The following is a 26906-nucleotide window of genomic DNA, read 5'->3' on the forward strand; positions in this document are numbered from 1 at the left end:
TGCCGGACCTGTGGAGGATTTTTACTACCTGATAGTAGTTGACTCTTACTCTAAATGGACAGAGGTACTGAGATGCAAAAAACCGACCACGGCAACAATGACAAATTTTTATTGGAATTGTTTGCTCGGTTTGGGGTTGTAGACTGTCTAGTTAACGACAACGCTACACAGTTCACCTCGACAGAGTTCAGAGAATTCTGCGAGACGTATCAAGTCAAGCATATTACAACACCCCAGTACCACGCCACAAGCAACAGCCAGGCCGAACGCTTCGTCGATACGCTTAAAAGGGCACTAAAAAAGGCGCCCGGTACACCAACAGAAAAGGCCCTTCAGCAATTTCTGCAGGTTTATAGAATCACGAGAAATCCGAACAACCTAGATGTGGGATCCCCAGCAGAAATCAGGTTTGGACGGAAAATAAAATCCGTATTTGATAAACTGCTACCCAAACACATAGTACACAACAGAACCTCTACAATGCCAACGAAACGGTTTAACAGCGGAGATAGCGTGTATTTTAGATATTTTAGAAATAACGTTTCTTTTTGGGAACAAGGCACGATCTTACGAAGAATCGGCCATGTTACATACATCATTCAGGGCCCAAAGTGCCAACATAAGAGGCACCTGAACCAAATCAGGAAACGATTCTACGAGGAAGAACCACCGCAGGATGGCAGTGAGGCGATTGAAACTGTGTATGACTGTTTTGACATAGACCCTCCAAAAGGGATGTCAGAACCCAGACGCTCCGGCAGAAAGGAAGCGCACAGACCCCTTGGTGGTCTGCCCCAAAAGGAAGAAATACTGATTTTCACAACCGCGGAAATCAGCTTGAGAGGGGTGTGTTGTCGGGGAATCACCCTCCAAATGGACTGTTCTATCCATTATATAAACCATACACCTTTTGATCCCAGGTGTGGATTAAACACCAGAGCGACCCTCGCCTTCTCGATGACGTTTACTACTCTTTTCAGTTGTAACCTTTTTACATTGTTGTTCCAGTAATACATTGTTTAAACTATATTCTGTTGTTCTGTTGTCTTTATGGCTTTTTTTTGCAAGCGATAACAATAATAAAAACGAATTTTTTTCTGGTTTTATTTTAGATTTAGTGTCTAATGTGTTTATAAATATTTTTTATAATTTTTTGTCCGTTAAATAATTTACGCCGCTAAACCACACACACACACACACACACACACACACACACACACACACACACACACACACACACAAAGATATATATGTATATATATATATATATATAATATATATATATATATATATATATATAGAGAGAGAGAGAGAGAGAGAGAATAAATGACAAAAAGTTATATTCCAAAATTCATGATGTTGACCATCTTATAATTTATTTCTTTAATTCAGTTGGCTTATACAATTCTTCACAGTATCTGTTTCGTAGCGCAAAATCAATCACTTAATTATTATATCAATCAGTTAATCTATTATGCCCTTAACTCATCAGAAGAAATAGCAACAATCAATCCGTCAAAAGGAATTGAAGTGTGATTAAAATCCGAAAATTAGAAGCTACAAATACCTTTTTATTTTTCCATTACGCCATATTGAATTTTTATCAAACAAAGTCATTAAACCCAACTATTCGTACCAACAATTTTAATTAATTTATGATTCTTCTACCAAAATGTTCTATTTAATAATTAGTAAATTTATTCATTCTAATTTGTGTATACATACCCAGCGTTACAATCTTCAAAGGAAGAAAATGAAAAAAAAAAAAGAACAATGAATACTTCTCTGTCCGACGCTCCCTACGTTTGCTCGTCTGTATTGTCGCCTACCTATCTATTTATCTATATCTACATCGGTTACTTCTTTCATATTTAATGACTTACGTAAATAAATATACTTTTCATTTCCGTTGTTTTCCAACTAAGGGTATTTTCTGGTCGGAATTCAACAGATAAACCTGGAATTCCTTTTGTGGACTGGAAGAAAGACACAACTCGGCAATTAGCGGAAACAAAATATATTTAACAGAAAAGCGAATACAGGAGATAAAAATTGTGGCTATAAGTCAGTCCGACTGTTACGGATGCAAAACTCGTGCATAACCGCGTGCTGACGCTGAGAGATATATTCTACCAGTATTTATAAGCGGCGGAAGAGTTCATCAGTATCCGTAAGGTCGACACATCGCAATAAATATACAATTATTATCTTTTGATTTTCACGTCTTTTTTTTTTTTATTAATCCATACACGAAAATAAAATTCTCAGTTCATTGTTGTTCCAGCTGCCACTCAAACTTCTATGTGTATGTTGACATGCGCGTTTATGTGTTGCTACAAGCGAACTACAATGGCCCACTAAATGCCCGGTCCTGGATATGACCTTAAACTATATCCGATGTTGAGGCTCAAGCCCGCGGGCTTTGGGGAGTGTGGAGCCACCTTTTAATTGCCATTGCTCTCAGGTCCACTCTGACCCGGAGTGGTAGTACCTGTTAGGGTCCCAACTATGGGTTGAATAGAAACCGACTTAAAAAACAAATATACTCAATTAAAAAATTGTTCTCCAAAATCACTGGATTCGGCATTAAAAATAACCCAAAAGGGTTGATATGCAATGACACAAAAACAACCAACCAACAACTAAATGCCCAGCTTAATGGAAACTTCTTTATCCGTTCATGTCTCTGAATTTCTCTTGTCTTTTCTCTTCTGTCTTCCTGTCAGTTTTATATATATATATATATATATATATATATATATATATATATATATATATATATATATATATATACATATATATATATATATATATATATATATATATATATATATATATATATATATATATATATATAGAGAGAGAGAGAGAGAGAGAGAGAGATAGATAGATAGATAGATAGATAGATCCCTCTTGCTTACATAACGATTGGCGTAAAAAATATGTTTCGCTTTCCGTAAGGATTTTTTAGGTCGGAATTTTACAGATAAACTCTGAAATCTTGATAAATTACTTCGTCCATCGTTCGAGGCTTGTAACAGAACGCAGACGCGCGTATGACAACTGTATGCGAATGACCTAGCCGTGTGCGAAATAACGTCACGATGAGGAGGAAGAAGAAAAAATATATAAAAGAAGAGCGTGTGCGAAGACCCTGGATCACGTCAGAGAATAGAGAGAGAGAGAGAGAGAGAGAGAGAGAGAGAGAGAGAGAGAGAGAGAGAGAGAGAGAGCGGTATTCGAAAGATAATCGAGAATTTTGCCAAAGAAGGAATTTCACGTCAGAGTCCAGCAGACAATTTTTTTTGCCCTGTTTCTTCCAAACATTCTTTTTTTTCATGTAACGTATCGCTGAAGAACCGCTGCAGCTGCACGTCAAAATTACTACGTGTTCCTTTCTCACACCATTATAACAATGGTCATATATTATTATATGAATATTCGAAAACAAAGCTATATCAAAGGGAGGCCACTCTTATATTCTTGTCCAGGCTTGTCAAATTGGCCTTTTTAAACGCCAAATTTCGCTAATTTTTCTTTTTTGAAGCAATTATGCCTTTAAAAATTGGATTTGACCTTTTCCAAAGCGTAGCGTACGTACCAACTAAGGTTAGAACAAATTATTATTATTATTATTATTATTATTATTATTATTATTATTATTATTATTATTATTATTATTATTATTATTATTTTAGATAGGCTATGTTATCAGAGTATGTTATCGTTCCCACGGATTCTCCTGAGATAAGTTGCTAAGTTGCTCTTCTTTTGTAGCGATATCTCATTACTGTACTGACGTATAATTCTATTTTTAAAGAAGCAATTTAATTTTTATCGAAGATATGCACGCGTATAGCAAATTTTTCACCTATCACATGAGCTTTTTAATGCATGGAATATTTCTATATAATATTTCACTTTATCTGTTTGTCCGTCAATCTTTCTGTTCCATTTTTACTCGGAAACTACTAAACCGATCTAGCATTTTGCAAAGACCTTTGTTATAATAAAATGCAGCAAACTAAGTAATACGGTATCCATTTGGTGCTCGATTATGAGTTACTAGCGATTAATAGGGATTAGTCATTACACCACCATATTTACTCTAAAAGTTTTTTTATATAGGAAACTACTTGGCCAATCTGGTTAAAATTTTGCATGGGTACTTGGTATGTTAAGTTGCAGCAGACTAAGTATTATGATTTTTGTTCGATGCACAGTTTGGGATTCGTAGGGGTTAGTCACCACAATACAACATTTACTCTAGAACTTATTTCAGGAACTACTGGGCCGATCTGGCTAAAATTTTTCATGGGCATTTTTGATGACAATGTGCAGCGAACTAAGTATTGTGATATCCGTTCGATGCGCAGTTAGAGATTAATAGGGATTAATAGAGATTAATCATTACAATACCACATATACTTTAAAGGTTTTCCCGAAAAGTACTGGACTGATCTGGCTGAAATTTTGTATGGATCTTTGTTATGATAATGTGTATCAAACTAAGTATCATGGTATCCGTTCGATGCACAGTTAAGTATTAATAGGGATTCATATGGATTAGTATGTAATGCAAAAATCAGCACATCAATTTGGCTTAAAGCACTCATTCTAAGTCAACAGGCTATAACTTTTGAACATTTATAACATGCTAAGAAGTCTAGTATATTCATATTAATGCAGGACCTTGACGATTGAACCAAAGCTTGGAAATTTAGGTAGGTAGATATTGTTTAACTTGTCATGAACCTTAATATTCATTTTCTCTCGTGGAGATCAGTCCCTGTGAAGTGGTTTGGTCACAAAAGAACTAATCAGACTCCAATGCGTATTATTTTTGACTTAACCTTTTAATAACTATTTCCAGGCTCCTTTGGATTTGTGGTTCAGAGAGGCTGCTGGCATTCACGAAAAAAAGACGTTCTTTATCATGCCGTCGTCCATTGGACAGCCGGGCAAGGCTATTCTTTACTGGAAAATATACAGCTCGAAAAAAAGTTACAGCAGATCCTTCTTACGTTATTATTTCTTCCTTCACTGTGACACTGTTTTATCTTTCGGCAACCTACACGCAACGGTGTATTTTTTTTTTTTACACAGTGATCACCACTTATCAAGGCCCGGAAGCCATAAGGGTTATTGCAAGTACATTACGTTAGTGCGGAGATTTGATGAAGTGTTTACTTAAGGGGGCGGTTCATCAGGAATTTGTTAACATTGGACTTGAAGACATCCAAGTTGTAGTCCGGTGGGAAGCAGGCAGACGGAATAGAGTTCCACAGGCGTGCAGTTCTAAGAAAGAAGCTTTGTTCATGGAATCCGCGTTTTGATTTAGGCACAGATATAGAGTAGGGGAAATTTTTCAAAGTGGATTCAGCTAGACGGGTGTTTTTCGTGAAAGATTGGCGAGGGGGGACCAGAGATTGGAGTTCAGACGAGCACCTGCCATGGAAATAACGATAAAACAAGGATAGGCTCGCAACGTCTCTTCTGTGGGAGAGAGGTTGCAGGGTAGAGAAAAGGGCAACCCCCACTAAGCCACGAAGTCTATTTTGTACTCGGTCAAGGCAGGATTTTTTTTTTTTTTTTTTTTTTTTTTTACACAGTGATCACCACTTATCAAGGCCCGGAAGCCACTCAGGGATAAGGGTTATTGCAAGTACATTAAGCTAGTGAGGAGATTTGCTGAAGTGTTTACTTAAGGGGGCGGTTCATTAGGAATTTGTTCCGGTTTCGTCTCCTGTAATTGGGTTTCAACCTCTGGAAGGTTGGAACGTAGACCCCTGATGTTGGAGAAGGAGACCTGGTAGTAGGGGTCTACGTTGAAAGATGGGGTTCTAGGTTTAATCGAGTTTTTATTCTGGATATATTTCATGTTGAGGTTTGGGGATTTGTGGAATAGGTCGGCATACTTGGTTAGAGCAGTACAGAGAGGGAAAGTAAGAGAGAAAAAGACAGGAAATTTTTTTTTTTTGTAGCACACGAAAAGGTAAAGCCGTAACAATTACCCACTAGTATGGCATCGAGAGGCCCCACCAGAGACTACTGCATGGTCCAGATCCACTCACCAAATGGCAATACAGCAATCCCAGTACTTTGCGCCTGCTGATAGGACAGCCTCCTTAGTGGTTAATCCAAGGTTCGGGTCCCTGACTATCAAGCGGATAACGTCAGCCCAGACAAACGTTTACCTCCAGCACCCTTACTAGTGAAATGGCCACAAGGACAGACAGAGACAGAAAAATTTCCGACATCTCAGACTACTGGTCACCAAGTACTACCGACCTTTAAGCAGCTTTTTCTTCACCGTTTGTCAGAAAAATCACTCATTGAATGAGGACTGAATGACAAAATAGGAGAAGCGAGAGTTACTGGAGCTGCCGATAACACATCCACTGTATTATCTACTCTCCATAGGATATGCTGTTTTTAGCAGCTCCTGCCCAGATATGGCAACAGTATTCCATCCTTGAACGTACTTGGCTTTTATATAGATAGAGAATTGCATCAGTAGTGAGATATCTTCTGGAGCGGTAGAAGGATCCCACCATCTTTCCAGCGACCTTGGTAACATACTTGATGTACGTATTCCATTTCAGATCAGGAGTAAAGGTCAAACCCAGAAGCTTGTCAAAACACGGGGCCTCATCCAGACGAGAGCCATCCATCACAATTGATGCCAGATGGGGATCAGAGCGTTGATGATGTAAGGATAGGAGTTTGGTTTTGGATGCATTAAAGGTAACCAGCCACATCTTCCCCCACTGAACCACGCACTCGAGATCAGAGGAGAGAGAATCAGAGAGAACTTTATCATTTACAGCCTTTGATGTGTTGCCGTAGATGGTCGTGTCATCAGCATAGATGTCAACGAATGATTTAAGTATGTGTTTAGGGAAGTCATTGATGTAGATCAGGAAGAGAGTTGGCCCCAGGATTGACCCCTGAGGGACTCCAGCATTTATATGTGTAGTCACTTTTAAATATATAAACTTTATACATAGATTTATACATACTGAAATATATCGCTGCTGTTTTATAAAAGGGGGTTGCTTGAAAAGATTATAGGAAGTGGTCTTACAGTCTATGCTGAGATTGTGAAAATTTGTGAAAGATTAAAAATCAATGCCCGTCACTAAACGCAAATAACTGCTTCAATTTCATTTCGGAGCTGTCCAATGGAGACCGCTACTGGTCATTGCTGCTGGTAGCCGACACTGTATGCCAAGAACCGGCAGTAACAGTTGTAAAGGCAGCCAAAGTCCACCAGTAAACGCTAGTAAACGTTTCAATATAGCACTAACTGCCAGTAATCATCAGTCTCCGCCACAGGCATCTAGTAACAGCTAGTGGATGCCAGTGCTCGACAGTTGAAGACAGATGATTTCAATTAGGAGTATTCTAATGAAGGCCAACACTGATCATGGCCGCCATTGAGTTCCAGTTGCAAATGCAGTCAGTTCCCACCAGTAAACACCAGTGCTCGCAAGTAATCGGTCCAAACCAGCACTAATCGCCAGTAATCAACAGTGATGATAATCACAACCAGTGGCTTCTGCTAATTGCTATTGCCAGAAAATGCCAGACAGTGGAAACCAGATGATTTCATTTGAGCTACGACCGCCAGTGCCCGCTATTTTCCAAAGCTGGAAGAGGTCCCCACTAACAACCATAGTTTAATTTGTTTTCATAGATGGAAATCTTTACCGAATCTGTGCTGGCTTTGTACCATACTTTCACCGGGCAACGCCGGTACACGGGTCCTGCTAATTAGAAATAAAATGTAATAAAAAATGAAAATAAAAACCATGATTATGGACTGATGTTTTGTGGTAACTGGAATATACATCTTCATTCATCTTTTTTTTAAATTTTTTTAAAAGCTATTTTGACTATTTTGTAAGGAATGCGTCATAAAAAGTATATATTTTATATACTCTCTCTCTCTCTCTCTCTCTCTCTCTCTCTATATATATATATATATATATATATATATATATATATATATATATATATATAATTATTTATTATAATAACACACACACACACACACACACACGCACACAGATACAAACACACAAACATATATATATGTGGGTGCGTGCGTGTGTGTGTGTGTGCGCGCGCGCCGTTGAAGGTCATATACAAGGAAGCCGATCAAAAGGTAGACAAAAGAAAAAAAAAGATAGACAATGTTTGATAATGGACGAACATGTACATAAACTAAGCAAAAACTTTGACCCAAGAGCGTAAGGCATGCTAGTGCGTATTCTGTGACGTTTAATAATAATAATAATAATAATAATAATAATAATATACACGAAACTGGATGAAGAGCTAGCAAATACACGAGCTGGCCAGAGAGCTCAAAGGGATATGGAAGATAAAGAAAGTCAAGATAACACCACTAATAGTAGGAGCACTAGGAACAATATCGAAAAACTTTGAAAAAAAAAATGAATGGGGAGATTGGAATCAGAGGGATGGCTGAGAAGATACAAGGTATAAAAATAATGAAATACGGCTGAAATATTAAGGAAAACCTTTGAATGCGGAGACTAACATTTCACATGAGCTACAGGTACAAGCCGACATGCAAAAACTGCTACAGATCTACAGATGTGAAATACAAAGGAACATCACATGCGATCATGAAAACTGAAACTGTGTAATTGTAAAGGAAAAACGGAACTTTTTTGTAGAAAGGGAGGGAGAAAGAGAGAGAGAGAGAGAGAGAGAGAGAGAGATTATATCAATTCTATTTACTACTGCAGATTTGTACATCTGTTTATCTGAAGTTGAAACTATACACTTACTTTGTGTCGACCAAATCGTGAAGCGATTGCTACGAACGCTAAAGAGCAAATGTATCTAATTGCCTACACTCTTTCCTTCTCCGCTTTGTTGGGATTCGCTTTCCTCTTCACCCCTCCAAACAAGGAAGTTTTCACATAAACGTGTCAACTCAAATATATGTTTTCAACCGATGGAAACCTTTCCAAGCCCCAAAAAGTAAAACGTACATGCAAAATTAATAAACCAGTGCGAAGAGGGAAATTCCTACAATGTGAAGAGACAAACAGGGGTGACAAGGCGAAAGAGCTCAGTGAACCCCATGCCAGCTTACGACTCACGCATACCCATACAATCACGTACAAAGATAAGGTAAACGAACATACATACATACACAATGCCCCGCTGCTAAATACTTACATACACATATTCACTCTATGAACATAGTGATGTATGACTAATATTTACTCAGATTTCTTTATCCAAACGCGCGTTTGTACTATAGCCATTTCGAGGCCTCCGTTCATTCTCAAGAGAAAATGGACACCACTGTAAAGGTAGCTGTAATTGTGAAGTAAGGCTTGCGCAATCCTTAACCACAACTCATCTGAATCGGTACTGTCCCAAATAGTCACCCATTACGGTACTGACCAGGATCAACGTTACTTAACGATCTGACGGTAATCGGTCTGCCAACGTGGTTATGCTGCATGTATTATCATCATGGCGATTTACTAACATGGAAATTACTTCTATATTCTTATATCCGTATAAAAATGTTTTGTTATCAAATTTCCGTTTTTCTTAATTTCTCTTTTACAAAACTGTTTATGTTTTAAGCAGCACTTGCTACTTGGTGACCCTGCTATTATTTCTACGTTTAATTTATTTTCGATTTTATATACATTCTCATACATGCCCATATATATATCCTGCATTTTCTTCGTTTGTTAAAACATCACTTTTATACGCCAATTGAATGTGGTTCTTGGCTATGCACAAAAACACGAACGACATCCAAAATGGCCTCTACTACACCAAAACCTCTATCAACTGTACTATTTACGACTAGCAAGACTCATGGAAATTCCACGTAATGAGAGATATATTAAATCAGCAAATATGTTTGGATAAAGCTGATATTTTTCCGGATAATGCAAAAAATTAGTTTTGGGGAACAGAAAACCAATAACACGCAGCAAATAAGACAGTATAAGATTTCTTTGAAAATTAGGTTCATTGTGTTTTAAATATAGAACTGGCCCAAATGGGATAAATTAATAACTACTCAAAAATTTATATTGCGCTACATAGTTTAATACAAATAATAAAGTCACATTGTAACAGATAATCTTTAATTTATTCGTTCGGTCCAGCACCTCTTAATACACAATGTTTTTTGCCTTGTTTCTTTTAAATATTCCCTTTTTTACGTAACGTTTCGCTGACTTCTTTCTTTGGTAAAGAACCGCTGCACGTCAAAATTACTACGTTTTTTTCTCACGCCATTGCAACAATGATCATATTTCCAAGCTTTTCAATTACAACGGGATTCACCTTGACTGCCATACAGTTCGAGGTGTTGATATAGTATTATTGTTTCATAACATTATTATTATTATTATTATTATTATTATTATTATTATTATTATTATTATTATTATTATTATATTTGAAAATGAGGCTACATCAAAGGGACGTGACTCTTACATTCTTGTCCAGCGTTGCCAGATTGTCTTTTTAAAAGCCAAATTTCGCGAATTTGTCCTTTTGTTTTTTTAAGCTTTTGACCTTGAAAATTGCATTTGACCTTTTTTCAGAGAGTAACGTACGGACTAACTAAGGGAGGAGCAAGCAGAATATTATATCGATGTTTAAATGCTCCAACTTAGTTTACCGCACTATTTTTAATGCACGAATTCAGACGGGGAGTAGTATAATATCTTTTGCTGTTGTCACGATACCATCCCCACGGGAATTATCCTCTTTTTAGGGAGGGGTCGGATAGTGTAGTAGTTATTTATTTGCTTCCTTATTGAGCAAATTAGGCAAAGGCCGTTTTTTAATATGGAGAGAGGGGGGAGGGAACCAGCTCCCCCGAGGGGGGAACTGGATAGAGATAATTGGTATGAAGGGTTTCCCCTATATTGACTAAAACTGATTGCTACACGAGCAATGGTCTGATATGTGAGGTTACTCCCGCATTTGGTCTTTAGTGCAGCATCTGCCGGAACAGATACTACACTTTGAGATATTAAATCTTTTATTCAGGCTAAAATTACAATGCAAGTTCAAACTGGACAAAAAACTTAGGCACAAGGCCAACTCAAAAGGAGGGGAAATTGGGGGTCGTTGGTCATCCTCGTCACTACAGAACTAAACAAAGTTTCTCTTAGCTAGTATCTTCTTTTACCATATTACCGCATTCACCCTTTTTTTTTTACTGGGGGACGCCCTACTTGGAACTTTTTTGTTTAAAACATTTTTATTAAACATTTAACTTTGATCTTTATGCCCTGACCAAGAAGGCCCTGGGTCGGATAGTGTAGTATGTGTCTTTGCGAAGATCGTGATCCAATCTTTGGCGCCACCTGGTGGACAATGCAGTCCAACCTAGTTAATCTCTTGCATTTGTCATTCGAGACACCATTTTAGTTTCCTCTCGAAAATCTAACTAGTAATTTGCCTAATTGGGTTTCAAACGAACGTGCATGTTACATTTTATTTTATTTTTTTAATTAGCAACCAGTACGTCTTCAGGGGAATAATTATGTGTTAGGTCACGGGTTAACTCTTGTGGGGTTGTGGCTCTTTGTATTTTTTTTTTTTTTTTTAACTTGAAGCTAACCGTCGTGGTCACTTAAAGAGATTCCGAAAAATACAAAAGAAAAAAAAAGTCTTATTTAAGTCGGTCTTTTGAGTCTCAAGGAAAAGGACGAAAAAGACGATTTAAAATAAGTTTTAGCAATTATCTGTGTGACAAATGGCAATTAACAAATCATTTAAAATGAGACAAGAACAAAAGCTGGTATTCTTAAGATGAGTCCATTCAATCTATTCTGAATCCAATCTATTCTTAAGATGCGTCCTTCCAATCTATTCCGAAGATGCGTCCATCCAATATATTCTTAAGATGGGTCCATTCAAGCTATTTTTAAGACGCGTCTATTTAATCCGCGCGTTTAACGCTGAAGATGTTAACCTTAAACAATCAAGAACTTGTTTACGTTGGACTTGAAGATGACTATATTGTAGTCAGCTGGTAAGCAGGCAAACGGAAGACAGTTCCACAGGTGAGCAGTTCTAAGGGGATGGCTTTGTTCATGGAATCTACGTTTAGGTTTAGGCACAGATAAAGAGTGGGGAGGGAATTATTGATAATGTTTTCAGTTAGATGAATATTTTTCGTGAAAGTTTGAGTGGGGAGCCATAGATTGGAGCTCAGATGAAAATAACGATAAAGCAGAGACAGGCTCGCAACGTCTCTTCTGTGAGAAAGAGGTTGCAGGGACGAGAAAAGGGCATCCATTACTAAGCTAGTAGGTCTATTTTGAATATAAAATGCTGAAAACAAATGGAAAAATTCAGAAGTTCTAACCTTTGTTTATTCAAAATAGCGGAGCGAGAAACTCTGTGCTCACTTCATCATAAAATTGGATTTTCTTAATGAAAAAACTACTTGATCAATGTACGTGTTTTTTTTTGTTTTTTTTAATATTTCTTTTTTTTTTTAATGATATTTTCCTTTCGTCACCAGTATGTACATTATACAGATTTTTGTTTATTTTTGTTTTTAATATATAGAGAATTCTGGACAAGCACATAATGTTTTTTTTTTTTTTTTTTTTTTTTTTTTTTTTACACAGTGATCACCACTTATCAAGGCCCGGAAGCCACTCAGGGATAAGGGTTATTGCAAGTACATTACGTTAGTGAGGAGATTTTATGAAGTGTTTAATTAGGGGGGCGGTTCATTAGGAATTTGTTAACATTAGACTTGAAGACATCCAAGTTGTAGTCCGGAGGGAAGCAGGCAGAATGTTTGAATGAAATCAAAATGTAACTAATAGTGATAATGGTTGTGACCCAACGAGTCACGGATAGGCTAGCAATAATTTTTTTTTTCTTCATAGATGTTTTAAAGAAAATCTAAAAAAATAATTATAAGTACATGGCTTTGAATATCTCATAGAATAGTTTAACGTCGTTGTCTATCTGTTTTCGTTATAGTTTTTTTTTTAAAATCTACACTAGTTGTTTATACGCGGCGTTGCCAGGACAAAAAATATTGGCAGACAGAATGTTTAATCACTACTACTTAAGATACATTGAATATCTTAACTTCTTACGGTTTTTCCGAAAGTGCATCGCATGTTAGATCTGTGGAAGCATAAAATAAATAAATTTTCGTCTATGTAAATTAAACGGAAAATTAAGGGAAATAACTCTAACAACTTAAATAAGCATTCTACCGTTTTGAAAGGCAATTGGTGTAGCCTAATAATAATTGAAAATAAGTTAAATTAAATATTGATTGAATTAAAAGTATATTAAATAAATCAACTGTAAATGATATTTCTATATAGAACAATTAAAACAATTCTATTACAAAAAAACAACAACTAATTACATGGAGCTAATTATTAAAATAGATTTTCTTTGATGTAATATGCAAATGAGGTTACTCATAGAATGTAGATTTCTCTTTGAATAAATGATATATATATATATATATATATATATATATATATATATATATGGTTGGTTGGTTATTTTTGTTTTACGGCATATCAACCCTTTTCAGTTTATTTAATGCCGAATTAAAAGATTTTGAAGAAAAAAATTTTAATAGAATATATTTGTTGATTTCCAATCGGTTTCTATTTAACCCATAGTTGGGACCCTAACAGGTACTACCACTCGTAGTCAGATTGGACCTGCGAGCAATGGAAATTAAAGGGCGGTTCCACACTCCCTAAAGCCCGCAATATATAATCATGATAGAATGGAGTGTGTGAACGTCCGTTTTCGGTATAAAAAGTAATTTGTGAAACAGCGTACCTTTTGTACATAGTAATTAAATTGAGAACAAACAAACAAACAAACAAACAGATAGAAATACGACTTTATTATCATAGATCACAGCATGCGCTTTTCGAAAAGAGAAATATGAAAAAGGATAATAAAAGGGGGGTACATGGTGATCAAAAATGCGCATTCATTGTAATATCTACATCATTTGTAAAAAAAAAAAAATTAATTATGATAATCGATGTGCATACTGTGATTTCCCAGCAGGATCGAACTCCAATACTTTACTCGGTACCTATATCGCTACTCGCCCGGAGCACTTTTCATCATACGGATCGCACGACCTGCACCTTCCACAGGCATATCCTCTTTGGGTTATTTTCTATGAGGATATCTAAAAAAACAAGGTCTATGATAAAAATCTGCAAACTACTGCTGCCACCAAGAATATTCCTATAACATGTTGGACAGGATTATTAGAAACTTCGAGAAGTGACGGTGATTAAATATTTAATGACTAGGGCTATGACAACAGGATATTCTTTTCATTGTTTTGACTCTCGAGTATATATCGAACACAGTTAGATACAGCTAATCAACCGAAAACCACATCACTCTATATAAAAGCATATAAGATATCAACGGATACACACTCGAGAGTCAAAACGATAGAAAGAATATGCTGTTGTCATAGCTCTATTAATGACACAGACTGACAACTTAAGTGTTCCAAGTTCGAATCAATTTCGTTCCACAAAAATCACTTCTCCGAAGGATGTCATCAACCTCCAGATCGTCCTTCCCGTAAGTACCCGATTCATCATAGTTACTTACTCTCTTGTGCAAATGCTAAGTAGCATAATTTTTATACAACCATTTTTCTTTATACAAGCTATAAAGAAGTGAGAGCTAGATAAAGATGGGAATTGGCATACCTAAATACCATGAAAAAAAAAACATACAAGTTAGAAAAGCATTTCATCCAAGACATGAAACTTCTTAAAATAAAATATTTTTACTATAGGCTTTAAAAATAAATGCACAAGATTCAATTTGAAATTTATTTATCTTCAAAGTGCATTTTTATAAATTTTACAAAGTAAGGTATAAAAATTTAATTTAAATTGAATAAAAAATATACCTTGGATTTATTTTATGTAATGTACATTCTGTTGCACTTTAAAAAAAATCATTGAAATTTTTATATTTATATCATTAATTGCTAGATGAAATATAATGTTTTTAAAGTGCACCAAAATGTACATTACAGGAAGAGGAACGCTGACTTGAAAAAAAAAAGTGCCTGGGCAAACCCCGTCGGCATTCCCCGGCAAGAGCGCATGAGGCCATTTGCAATAAACTAACCCCTTCTCAAAGAGAGAAGGCAAAGCCTGGGAGGGTGAACCTCCTAGAACTGCGCAGAATTAACATCCCACCGCACTCAGTCTATAAAAGATGATTCCATTTTATTATCGCTATAATTCGTATAAAAATGAAACATGAAAATGGACAGGGATTCAGTGGTTAATCAACAGGATCGAGCGACTTCACGTTTCCCCAATGGTTCACTCAAATACCACCATCGTTAATTTTCTGAAGACAAGCTCATCTCTCATCATACAGACAATAGTTGGCCTGCACATTCCCCAAACATATCCTTTTTAGATTATTTCCAATGGCGATACCTAAAATGTCTATGATAACAATCCGCAAACTATTGCTGTAATCAAGAATGACATTTGAATAGAGATTAGGAGAATTTCCACTAGACGTTGGATAGGACTTTTAGAAACTTCACTGTGCGAATGTCCACGGTGATTTGCCGCCAAAATGTTTGAATCGAGCACATTATGAACTAATGACTTCTGATAGCAAAATGGTGGTATACGGGGAGAAAGCTTTTATTGCACAAAACTGACGTGTCTCTAAGACGGATCTATATATAAATATGTAACGTTTACCTTACAATGATAAATGCTACTTTATCATAATACGGCATAATCACGTTGACACACCGGTTCCCGTCAGATCACCGAAGTTAAGCAACGTTGAGCCTGATCATTACTAAAAATGGGTGACCAACTTGGGAAGTCCAGGTGCTGTATGTAGGAGGACGTCGACACTTTCCTGCAAAAAGTTGCAAAAACCTAACGCCGTCATCTCCCCTAACGGGGATATACATGCGACTGGGGACTGCTTGTGAATTTCATACTCCCATGAAAGTTCCTTCTTCGGAGGAAGCCGATTAAACCCTGAATAGGGTTCGTGCTGACTGCACACACACACACACACACCCTATTTTATGAACCACTCTGTTTGTTGTTATATTAAAACTGAGTTAATCAACGTTTGTTGCCCTAAGAATTTTTTCTATGTATTTCAATAACGAAAACAAAAAAAAAAATCTTCAAAATTAGTTGAAGTATAAATATTATTGTGTTACTCTTGAAATCTATTTTTTAAATCTCAGACAGAGTACCTATTTACAATGCCTTCCCACAGGACAGAGTTAGATACCAGGGTCGTTTTTGCTTTAACGTGGAGAAAAGGTACAAAAAATAAAAATTGTCGCAGTCGTGAAGGATTTCTCCTCCACTGAGAGAGAAGAAGAAATTAAAGTGCAGGATCTGCAGAACAGATATTACACTTTGAGATATTAAATCTTTTATTCAGGCAAAAAATTAATATGAACAAAAAACTTAGGCACAAGGCCAACTCAAAAGGGGGGATATTGGGGGTCGGTGGTCATCCTTTTCACTCTAGAACTAAACAAAAGTTTCTCTTAGCTAGTATCTTTTCCCATAATACCGCATTCGCTCTTTCGTACTTGGAGTGTCCTACTTAGCACCCAATTTTGACCCGAAGGCCAAGAAATCTATTATGGGATTAGGAGTAGTCCATACAGGCGTAATATTTATTCTAACATCGCAGCATCGAGGCGAAAGTGATAAGTAAATATGTATACTGTGGTTTATCAGCAGAACAGAGCCACATCATGTTGCTTTAATGCTTTAATCGAATATCCCCATCGCCACTTTTCTGAAGACAAACTCATCTCTCGTCATACAGATAACAGTTGGCCTGCATCCCCCCCCCAAACATATCCCTTTTAGATTATTTTCGATGGCGATGCATAAAAGATCTATGATAACAATCCACAAACTATTGATGTAATCAAGAATAACATTTGAATAAAGAGAATTTCCACAAGATGAACTATTAGAAATTTCATTGTGCGAATGTCCGCGGTAATTCAGCGCCAAGGAGTTTGAATCGAACACATTATAACCTAATGAGCTCTGCTAACAAAATATATCCATTACTACTTTACGTACGGATCAGACTTGATTTACACATTCTCCAGAATATCCCCTTTGGGTTATTTTCTCTAGGGATACTTGATAGATAAGGTTATGATAACAATCCGCAAACTATTGTTGGGATCAAAAATTACGTTTGAATACATATTAAGATAATTTCCTATAACATATTGGATATGACCTCGGGAGATGACGGTGATCAAGTTGTTAACGGTATGGACTGAAGACTTGGGTGTTCCAAGTTCAAATCTATTTCGTTCCATAAGAAATCACTTTCACTTAGGATGTCAGCAATCTTCACGTGGTTATCCCCCGAAGTACCTGATGTTTTTCTAGAAAGAATTATGGATAGAAAAAAATATCGAGAAAACCAATGCCAACTATAGAATCTAAGGATTATACCATACTAGCCTGGGTACCCGGCGTTGCTCGGGTGTTTGGAGGTGTTGAGCAAAACGAAAAAATAGTAGTAGTAGTAGTAGTAGTAGTAGTAGTAGTAGTAGTAGGCGGAAAAGAACGGTTAAGAGGAAAAGAACATGAAAAAAAAACGTAACGTCTTTGCCGTTGCGTCCATTGAAGGTATAAAATAAGGCTAATCAATCGAAAAAAGGGGATGACTTTCGAAAATATCGGCGAAAAATGCGATCCCGCCTTCCAGAAAAGTGCCTATTTGAGGGTGAGGCAATTAATGTTTTTAGCCAATTTTTTGATATGTCGTCCGAAGGGTCGAGCTTCAAAATAATACCAATCTCATGAAAATCTCTCGCCGCTGTCGAAAGTTTTAGGCATACATACATACATACATACATACATACATACATTTAAACAGACAGGTGAGATCTAAGAAGAAGAAGAAGAAGAAGAAGAAGAAGAAGAAGAAGAAGAAGAGAAGAAGAAGAAGAAGAAGAAGAAGAAGAAGAAGAAGAAAAAAGGATGATGATGATGATGATGATGATGATGATGATGATGATGAACTTGAATGTGCGTATAGCCATGGTGATTCAGCGTCAACGAATCTGAATCGAGCACATTACACATTTTGGCCAAGAGCAGAGTGTAGTATCTGTTTTAATAGTACACATCTGTTTTGATAGTACACTCCGTACATTCTGTCTCCGGTCTGTGTTGGAGAAATCCTTATACGTAGTTTTCATTTTTTTTCCCAATCAAGAATGCCCCTTTTAGGGAAGCTAGATCTTATCTTACATTAAAAAACGAACTTGTGTCTAACTCTGCTCTCGTGTGGAGGCAAAAATTAATTTACAAAATAGGCACAAGGTTATCAAAAGTGTGGAGAGTGGGAGAGGGGGTGCCATCTCTTCTGTTTATTTTACTCTTTTACTAGATCCATTCTGACCAATCCGTTCATTCGTTCACCATTTGTGCACCATTCTCAATTCTACAGCTACCAGAATACCCTTTAGCCTGCAAAGAAAGATTTCCCATCCAAAAACAAAAACAGGACAGATACTACACTTTAATCTTAGCCCTAAAAGAAAGGATCCAAGGCAAAGTTAAACAAACTATTTCCCTGTGTTCGCAAAATGGTACACGGAGTTAAAAAAAAAAACACTTTAGCCTGAAAAGAAAGACTTCCCATCCAACCAAATACAGAACTGATACTACGTTTTAATCTTAGCTCCCTAAAGAAAGTTCAGGGAAAAATTAGACAAATTATTGAGCTATGTTCGTAAAATGGTATACGGAGGAAAAACACTTATGCCACGCAAAACTGGCATGTCTGTAAGACAGATCTATGGATAAAGAATTTAATGTTCTCCTTTCAATAATAATAAATGTTACCTACCCGGCTCATTTGTGTGTGTGTGTGTGTGTGTGTGTGTGTGTGTGTGTGTGTGTGTGTTAAATGCTCTTAAATTTAAAATATTCGGTTTTTGCGATGTATTTTGCAAAAAAAAAAAAAAAAAAAAAAAAAAGATGGCGGCCTAGAGTCTTCTTCACGAGAAACAAACATGCCGCCATATTGTTCGTTAAACAGATCGTAAAAATCGAAAATTTGAGATTAAAAAACGGCATTTAAAACTACTTTAAAACATAAAAAAAAAAAAGAAAATGAGCCAGGTAGGTAAAAAAAAAAAAAGTAATTTTTTGTTATGGAACATTTACTTATAGTATATTTAAATTTTGGCCCCTTTTTGTTTGTTGACTTCTCTGCTAACTCCCCTATATTCTACCTCAAGAAGAATATAGATGCCACTAAGTATGTGTAAAACTAATCTAATTAATGTTTTGCATAATGTTACGTCTACTTTTTTTTATTTTTTATGTTTCCAATTGTATATTAATACGTGCTGGTACTTGGTATTCCTTTCCTTTATTATACGGCCTTATACTACAGTGTAACCCGGATACAAGAGACTAGAATATAAGGCAAACGGATATAAGAGAGATTTTCCCTGATCCCAAATTAGAACCTGGGTTAATGTACAGTGTAATCCGGATATAAGAACCCCGGATATAAGTGTAACCCGGATATATAAGAGAGTTGTAAGCAGAATAAGTCTCTTATATCCGGGTTACATTTTACTTAGATTCGGGATATATTGAATAAAAGAATTTTAAAAAAGTAACAAAATCTCTTGTTCTAACAAATTCTAGATAAGTGAATTTTTAATTTAAAGCAAAGATTTGTAAGATATTCCTTTATAATATAACTAAGAAGAATATCCCTTCCAGCAGCATAAAATGGAATTACCTCGAACAGAACAGTTTTATCTCACTTGTATGCGCCCCCCCCCCCGCCCATGAGAAGATTAAAATCAACATCTGATGCTACAAAAACTCATGTCTAGAATCCTTATTCAATTGTTAACTAAAATCCACATGATATGAATTTTGAATCTAGGAAATGTCTAAAATTTAAGGCTTAAAATTGAGAGGTCTTTAGAAAGAAATTCAGACAGAATTGAAATTCGGAGAATCTTGCTTGATTAGTATCGAATGACCATGGAACAAATTTAATGCAAATTTATAATATTTTCATTTCCAAATAAAAACGCTTTGCTTATATTAGGTTGGCGCAAAAATAACGTCGTTTTTTTGGCGTTCAACTATATATATATAGTCATCTACATACAGTACTGTTTCGCAGCTTATTAGTGCGGCTAGACAAGTAACTAACTGAAGCCATGAGCGAAACCCGATCGCCCAAACGACAGTCGGAGCTTCTAGCCGTTGCGCTATACGGGCAGTGAACTAACAATGTTTTCATATTGTCCAAAGTACCTAAGCTCAATTTGATACACAAAAAGCATTGCTTCATACGCTCATGGTAATTTATATATTACCTCCCAAATCACTTCTGATATATATATATATATATATATATATATAGTAGAAATGGTAATTAATAAAAACCTGAAGAAAGTGCTCAATACTGTTGTAGAGCAAATATGCGTTTTTTTCTGTAAAAGTCTGAGGAAGCTACATGACGGCCAGCAAACGACCATGTAGCCGAAACAATAATATAACTTAACAGAAAAATACGGTAATAAATATATATATATATATATATATATATATATATATATATATATATGTGTGTGTGTGTGTGTGTGTGTGTGTGTGTGTGTGTGTCATCTAATCACATAAATTAATATACAAGTATAAATTTATGCGTAAACTTTAAGTATTTACTTCAACAGTGCTGATTACGTAATTACGTGGGTAGAGCTAGGTAGTAAGTTATAAAATATATATAGCAATTAAGCTACACAGAATATTCCGCGTTTCATCCACGCTATATATATATATATATATATATATATATATATATATATATATATATATGTGTGTGTGTGTGTGTGTGTGTGTGTGTGTGTGTATACAAACGACATTATTTTTGCACCAACATAGTATTATGCCCAACAACAACCCTTTAAAATAAACAAAACCAACCGAAACCTGAGGAATAATTATTAATTAATGCCTAATATTCGTTGTTAAAATATACTAAATATTTGAAATATCTAAAACTTTCATAAATATCTTTTATACTTCCCTTTGCTCCGTTTGCTAAATTAAACTGGGACATTTTCCAGATTAGCTAACAAAAAAAGGGTGAAAAAAATAAACATACAACAAATAAATGTTACCAAAGGCAAACTAACTTACTCGAAAAAGTTATTTGTGTTAATAAAGTAAAAGTGTAAAGCCTGTCGAGTTGGAACGAAAAATAAAATGATAATCTTATTTAAAAAAAACAAAACAAACTAGTCGAGTATCGATAATCGCTCAAAAATACAAAATTAAACAAAATACTGGTAAAACATATTTTCGTATGTAAAGCCTTTCGAGTTGGAACGAAAAACAAGATGATAGTCTCATTAAAATCCTAGACGAGCCTAGATAATCGCTTAAAAGTAAAAAATTAAACAAAATACTAGTAAAACATTATATCTTCGTACGTAACATTTATTGGATAGGTAGAAGAGTTAGTTAGCCTGCATTTAGTAAGATTTACTTGCTATATATTTAGTTTTCCCCTCCTTTTTTTTTGTTAGCTATTCTGGAATATGCCTTTAAATTTGATATAGACACCTTTACTCATCCTTGCGCATAGTAGCTGTCTTAGAAACTTTATAATGATCGGTTAATTAGTTCATTACCGAATCTTATACATACAAATATATAAACATATACACATACCTAATATTATGGAGATAGATATTTTCAATAGATATTATTAATATTCGTCTTGTGCTCGCTTTTTTTTTTTTTTTTTCATTACATTTGGAATTTTGCTTGTTTCTTAGCAAACTTTCAAGAAAAGACATAAAAGCGGTTGGAGGGGGGGGGCAAGACAAGGGGAAAAGGTTAAATAAAACTGCACTTACTTTGTTTTCTCGATTCTGCCTCCATCGAGAGTCTCCCGAACCTTAGTTCTTGTTCCGTATCGTGGTCGCTGGACATTTCTGGAGATTTTAAGTCGGCAGCCTTCTCGACCATTCCGCCAGGGAGTATCCTGACTGTGTACTCGGTGATACCGCTAGAGAGAGACTCGTACTCTTTTTCTGGGATCATATCATTCCTCTCTCTTTCCATCATCTCCCCGGCGATACTCTCCATCATTGTCTCTGTGGTGGTTTCCGTGCTGACGCCCGTGATGCCCTCATACGTGGTCTCCACTGTAACTTGGGTAAAACTCGCATAGGCCTTTTCTTGTTCGATCGTATCGACATCTTCGTCGTCGTAGGACGCGTCGTCGCCTTGTTCGTCCGTAACATCCAGAGGAACCGCAGTTACAGTGTCGGTAATCTGAGCGGTGACCAAGCTTATACCTGTCACGGTGGTTACTTCTTCGACGATTTCGTCAGCATCTTCGCTGACGTCATCCAGGACCTTATCGACATTAATAGTCATTTGGATGCCCATTTCTGTGCACACAGGGTCCCTTAGCAACTCATCACCCGCGTCGGTATCACCCATAACATTAACGTTCGCCATGCCACCCGAAATCGTTGAACTGTCGTCTCCATACCCGGCATCTGTGTAACCGGTGTCAACATCAGCATCATCAGCAACTTCAACATCATCTGCACCGCCGCTTACCGTGTCACTAACCTCAGACGCAGCTTGCCTTTGATCGGGACTAGCCACTTTCATTGGGGAGCAAGGAGCTGGGGAATTTTCGGCGCCTACGCTAGATCTATCCCCGGTCCATTCTTCTTGTTGAACGGCTGGTGAGCCCCCAGGAGAGGCCATCTGTTGCGCATATCCGCCGCTACCGTGACTTCCAGCTGGAGAACGCACGTCTCTCTCAACATCGGCTTCTTCTAGAGGTTCATCGGCGCTTTCCTGTTTCGGACTAGGCTGACCACTAGAGCCTCTTCCAGCGGCGGGCTCGGGTGACATCATGGTGGCATATTGTTCATTCGCGGCGCCAGCCCTGTCTTCACTTGTGTCTTCTTGTTGCTGTTCTTCGACGGTACCTTCGTTTTGTTCACCCGTGCCCTGAAATTGCGGCCCGTCACCCTGTTGTTCTCCAGAATCCTGATAATGTTGACCTCCATATCCCTGTTCTTCGGTACTTTGGTACTGCTGGTTGTCAGTTCCTTGGTTTTGTGTAGTGTCGTACGCTGGTACGTAGTCGTTACTCTCAGACTCGTTTGCGGGAGGACTGTCCGGTTGTGCTGGGGAAAGTACGGCCGTGTCCGACGCCCCGCTCCCAGCGGACATATTGTCAGCGCACTGATCGGCGTTTTCTGTCATATCGGCCATCCTGAAATCTGAGATCTGTTCCAAGCGACAAGTAACAAGCAGTATAACACTAGAACACAAAACACTGCAGGTTGAGATTCAAGGTGCTACTGATTTTGTATACTGTTCCACCATGACACATCATGAGTGTATGTGAATTTAGAAAATTGTCCTGTCACCTCCCCTCTCTAATTCATGGCACCTTGAAGGCTTGGGAATTCCGACCGCGTTCCAATAGTTGAGGTAAGCTTGGGCCGAGCAACTGGTAGCGGTAGGCAGACACCCACCTTTGTTGGACGGAGGTTTATCAAAAAACAACAAACAACAAAAAGGCTTCCTAAATAAAATTAACTATAAAAACCTCATTCGCTTACTGGTCGCAAATCAGGAGAGTAGGAGTTTGCGAAGTGGGAGGTGCTGCCGGCTGATGTGTGTGGGAGAGAGAGAGAGAGAGAGAGAGAGAGAGAGAGTTGGGGGTGGGGGTTGAAATGAGAAGAGTGAAGAGGGAGGCGTTTAGTTCAGTATTGAAAAACAATCGGTAGTACTAGATGGGTAGGAGGACGGCGATTTGAAAAGTTCCGACACAGGACAGGGAGAGGTGAGAAAATATATGAAATAAAAAAGGCGAAAGAAATTGATGGAGAATAGAAACCAGAGAGGGGAGAGAGAGAGAGAAAGAGAGAGAGAGAGAGAAAGAAAGAGAAAGAGAGAGAGAGAGAGAGAGAGAGAGATAGACAGACAGACACCGAGACCGATAGATAGATAGATAGATAGATAGATAGATAGATAGATAGATAGATAGATAGATAGGGGAAGAGAGATGGAGGAATAAGTGCGTAGTTCAAAAAAGAGAAGAGGAGGATATAAAGGACAGAGGAGATGGATGACTGAGAGAGTGTAGAAAGAGAAAAAAAAAGTGGGGAGAGAGTAAAATTATATATATATATATATATATATATATATATATATATATATATATATATATATATATATATATATATATATATATATATATATATATCCCAAAAACCTCTGACCTTGATGGAGGGGAGACTAAAACTTGCTGCTATAGTTTCAAATGATCTGAAATAACAGCAAGGGGAGACTTGATTCCAAATATTTCTCATATGTTAAATCTCCCCTCTTTTGGAAATAGGGTACGATTATGAATATCTCCAGTATCAAATAATCCGCATACACTTTGAAATTTACTTTATGTATAAAAACCAAAGAGGGGAGATATAACATATGAGAAATATTTGGAATCAAGTCTCCCCTTGCTGTTATTTCAGATCATTTGAAACCATAGCAGTAAGTTTTAGTTTCTCCTCCATCAAGGCCAAAGGTTTTGGGGAGAATATCAGATATTTTGTAATTCATTTGCAAAACTAGGAAAATAAATGACTATGATTGAAACATTTTATGCCTGTAAAAATGCCAAAAGTATGTTCTGTGTGATGGATGATCCCCTTAATGTTCGATCTTAAGGGCAAATGTCACATAGGCCATTACACAATTCAGGTGATTAGCTTTTTAACGACCCTTCATTTGTTAAATTCTGATCAATAGTAGCTGAGATTTGGAATTTATAAAAATTGCCCCCCCAAAAAAAGGTGATACAAAAAGGAACCAATATTTTCAAACCAATAAAATATGCCTAAATTTCCCTACATTTGTATACATAGTGTCCTGCAGGTCAGCTTCAGTTTTGCTGCTTCGGTTGTCACCCCGGTGGCCTTGCCAGGCCACTAATATTATACATAAAATAATTTCAACCCAAGAATAGATTTTTTTTAATGGGATAGAACACTGGGTGATAAATTAATTATTTGCATTCTACATATTTGTTTTGCTCGCCACAAAGTCACACACACACACACACACACACACACACACACACACACACACACACACACACACACACACACACACTTTATCACATTAATTGAGAAGAAACAACACATATGCATGCATCTATATATGCATATGTATATATATGCATATATATGCATAAGAGAGAGAGAGAGAGAGAGAGAGAGAGAGAGAGAGAGAGAGAGAGAGAGAGAGAGAGAGAAGGGGATCGAATACCGAGAGCAGCAGGTGTGGGTGGGGTGTAATTCAAGATATTTAAATTAAGTTGTGTAAATCAAGCCACACGCCGAAATGGGGCGGTTTAGTGGGTGGAAACCGCGCAGTTTTTTTTTTTGTTTTGTTTTTTTTCTGCTTGTTTGTTTTATTTAGTTTTTAAAATGAAAGGTGGAGTTTTATCGAGAGGCTTAGGAGGTTTTAGAGAAATAAATTTTAAGATGGGTAAGGAAATGATAGAATAAAAAAGGCTATTTTATTTTTATTTTTATGCGCAGATTCGCGTATGAAAGCAAATTTCGTTTTTAAAATACTTCGCCATTTTCTTCTTTGTCATTTTCTTTTGTCGCATTGAATTCGATTTTAATTTTCTTTTCATTTTTGTTTTTATTTTTTTTATTTCACATTCGTTTATTTTTATTTGTACCTATTTACAATGCCTCCCCACGAAGAACAGATACTACACTTTGATCTTGACCAAAAGGCCAAGTTGCTTTATATTTTTGTTTTTTACACTTTCTTTAAAAAAAAAAAAAACGTCTTTGGAATTATTCAGATTAAACAAAAATGAGGAAAAACTTTTATATTGCACCTACTTGTAACGGAATGAAAATTGCATATTCAAAAAATCACAAAAAATTGATCGGGTATTTTTTTATTAACGAAAAACAAATTTGTCCGTTTTTTACCGATAAGTGACAGACGAGGACATATTTCCCTAGCAACATATATATATATATATATATATATATATATATATATATATATATATATATATATATACAACCACAACTCCTCGCATAAGCCTGATGAATCCTAGCGTGGATGAAACGCGGAATATTCTGTGTAGCTTAATTGCCATATATATTTTACAACTTACTATCTAGCTCTACCTACGCATTGAGCACTGTTGAAGTAAATACTTAAAGTTTACGCATAAATTTATACTTTCGTATATTAATTTATATGATTAAATGAAGTAGTCATATACATATATATATATATATATATATATATATATATATATATATATATATATATATATAGTCATCCACATACAGTACTGTTTCGCTGTTTCACATTATATATATATATGTGTGTGTGTGTGTGTGTGTTCATAATAAAGGGAGGTAATCAGTGATTATTTGGATTTACACGTATATTATTGTTGTTTGTCCTTTTCACTGAGGCGTTGATTTCATTTTTTTCACCTTCATCAAAACAGAGTCAACTTTGATTTTTTTGAATAATAAAAGAAAAAATTACTGGATCAAATTACGTGATTTTTGGAATTTTTCATTTTCGTCCCGTGATTGTTACGTAGATCATACATATATTTCTGTATATTTTTTTTTTTACTTTTAATTGCTGCCTTAAGTGCCAATCTGAATAAGTACCTATTTTTGTTTGCACTCTTGCTTCTCAATTTCCTGTCCAAACTGCATTTCTTCC

General features: G+C 36.4%; 1 protein-coding gene and 1 pseudogene across 2 annotated transcripts in view; one reads left to right on the forward strand and one right to left on the reverse strand.

The window, feature by feature from the left end:
• Nucleotides 1-23665, reverse strand: part of LOC145261146 (glycogen debranching enzyme-like) — a 178827-nt gene extending 155162 nt beyond the window's left edge. For both annotated transcript variants that reach the window (XM_080119445.1, XM_080119444.1), the window contains exon 1: nucleotides 22007-23665. In XM_080119445.1, coding sequence (XP_079975571.1) covers nucleotides 22007-23390 — 1384 coding nt within the window. In that variant the 5' untranslated portion in view covers nucleotides 23391-23665. The remainder of the gene's footprint in view (nucleotides 1-22006) is intronic.
• On the forward strand, nucleotides 15819-15938 carry LOC145261448 (5S ribosomal RNA; annotated as a pseudogene).
• Nucleotides 23666-26906: the final 3241 nt, after the last annotated feature.

Source organism: Euprymna scolopes, chromosome 37 (assembly GCF_053919585.1).
Source record: "Euprymna scolopes isolate OS-2025 chromosome 37, ASM5391958v1, whole genome shotgun sequence".
Classification (NCBI taxonomy): Eukaryota; Metazoa; Mollusca; class Cephalopoda; order Sepiida; family Sepiolidae; genus Euprymna; species Euprymna scolopes.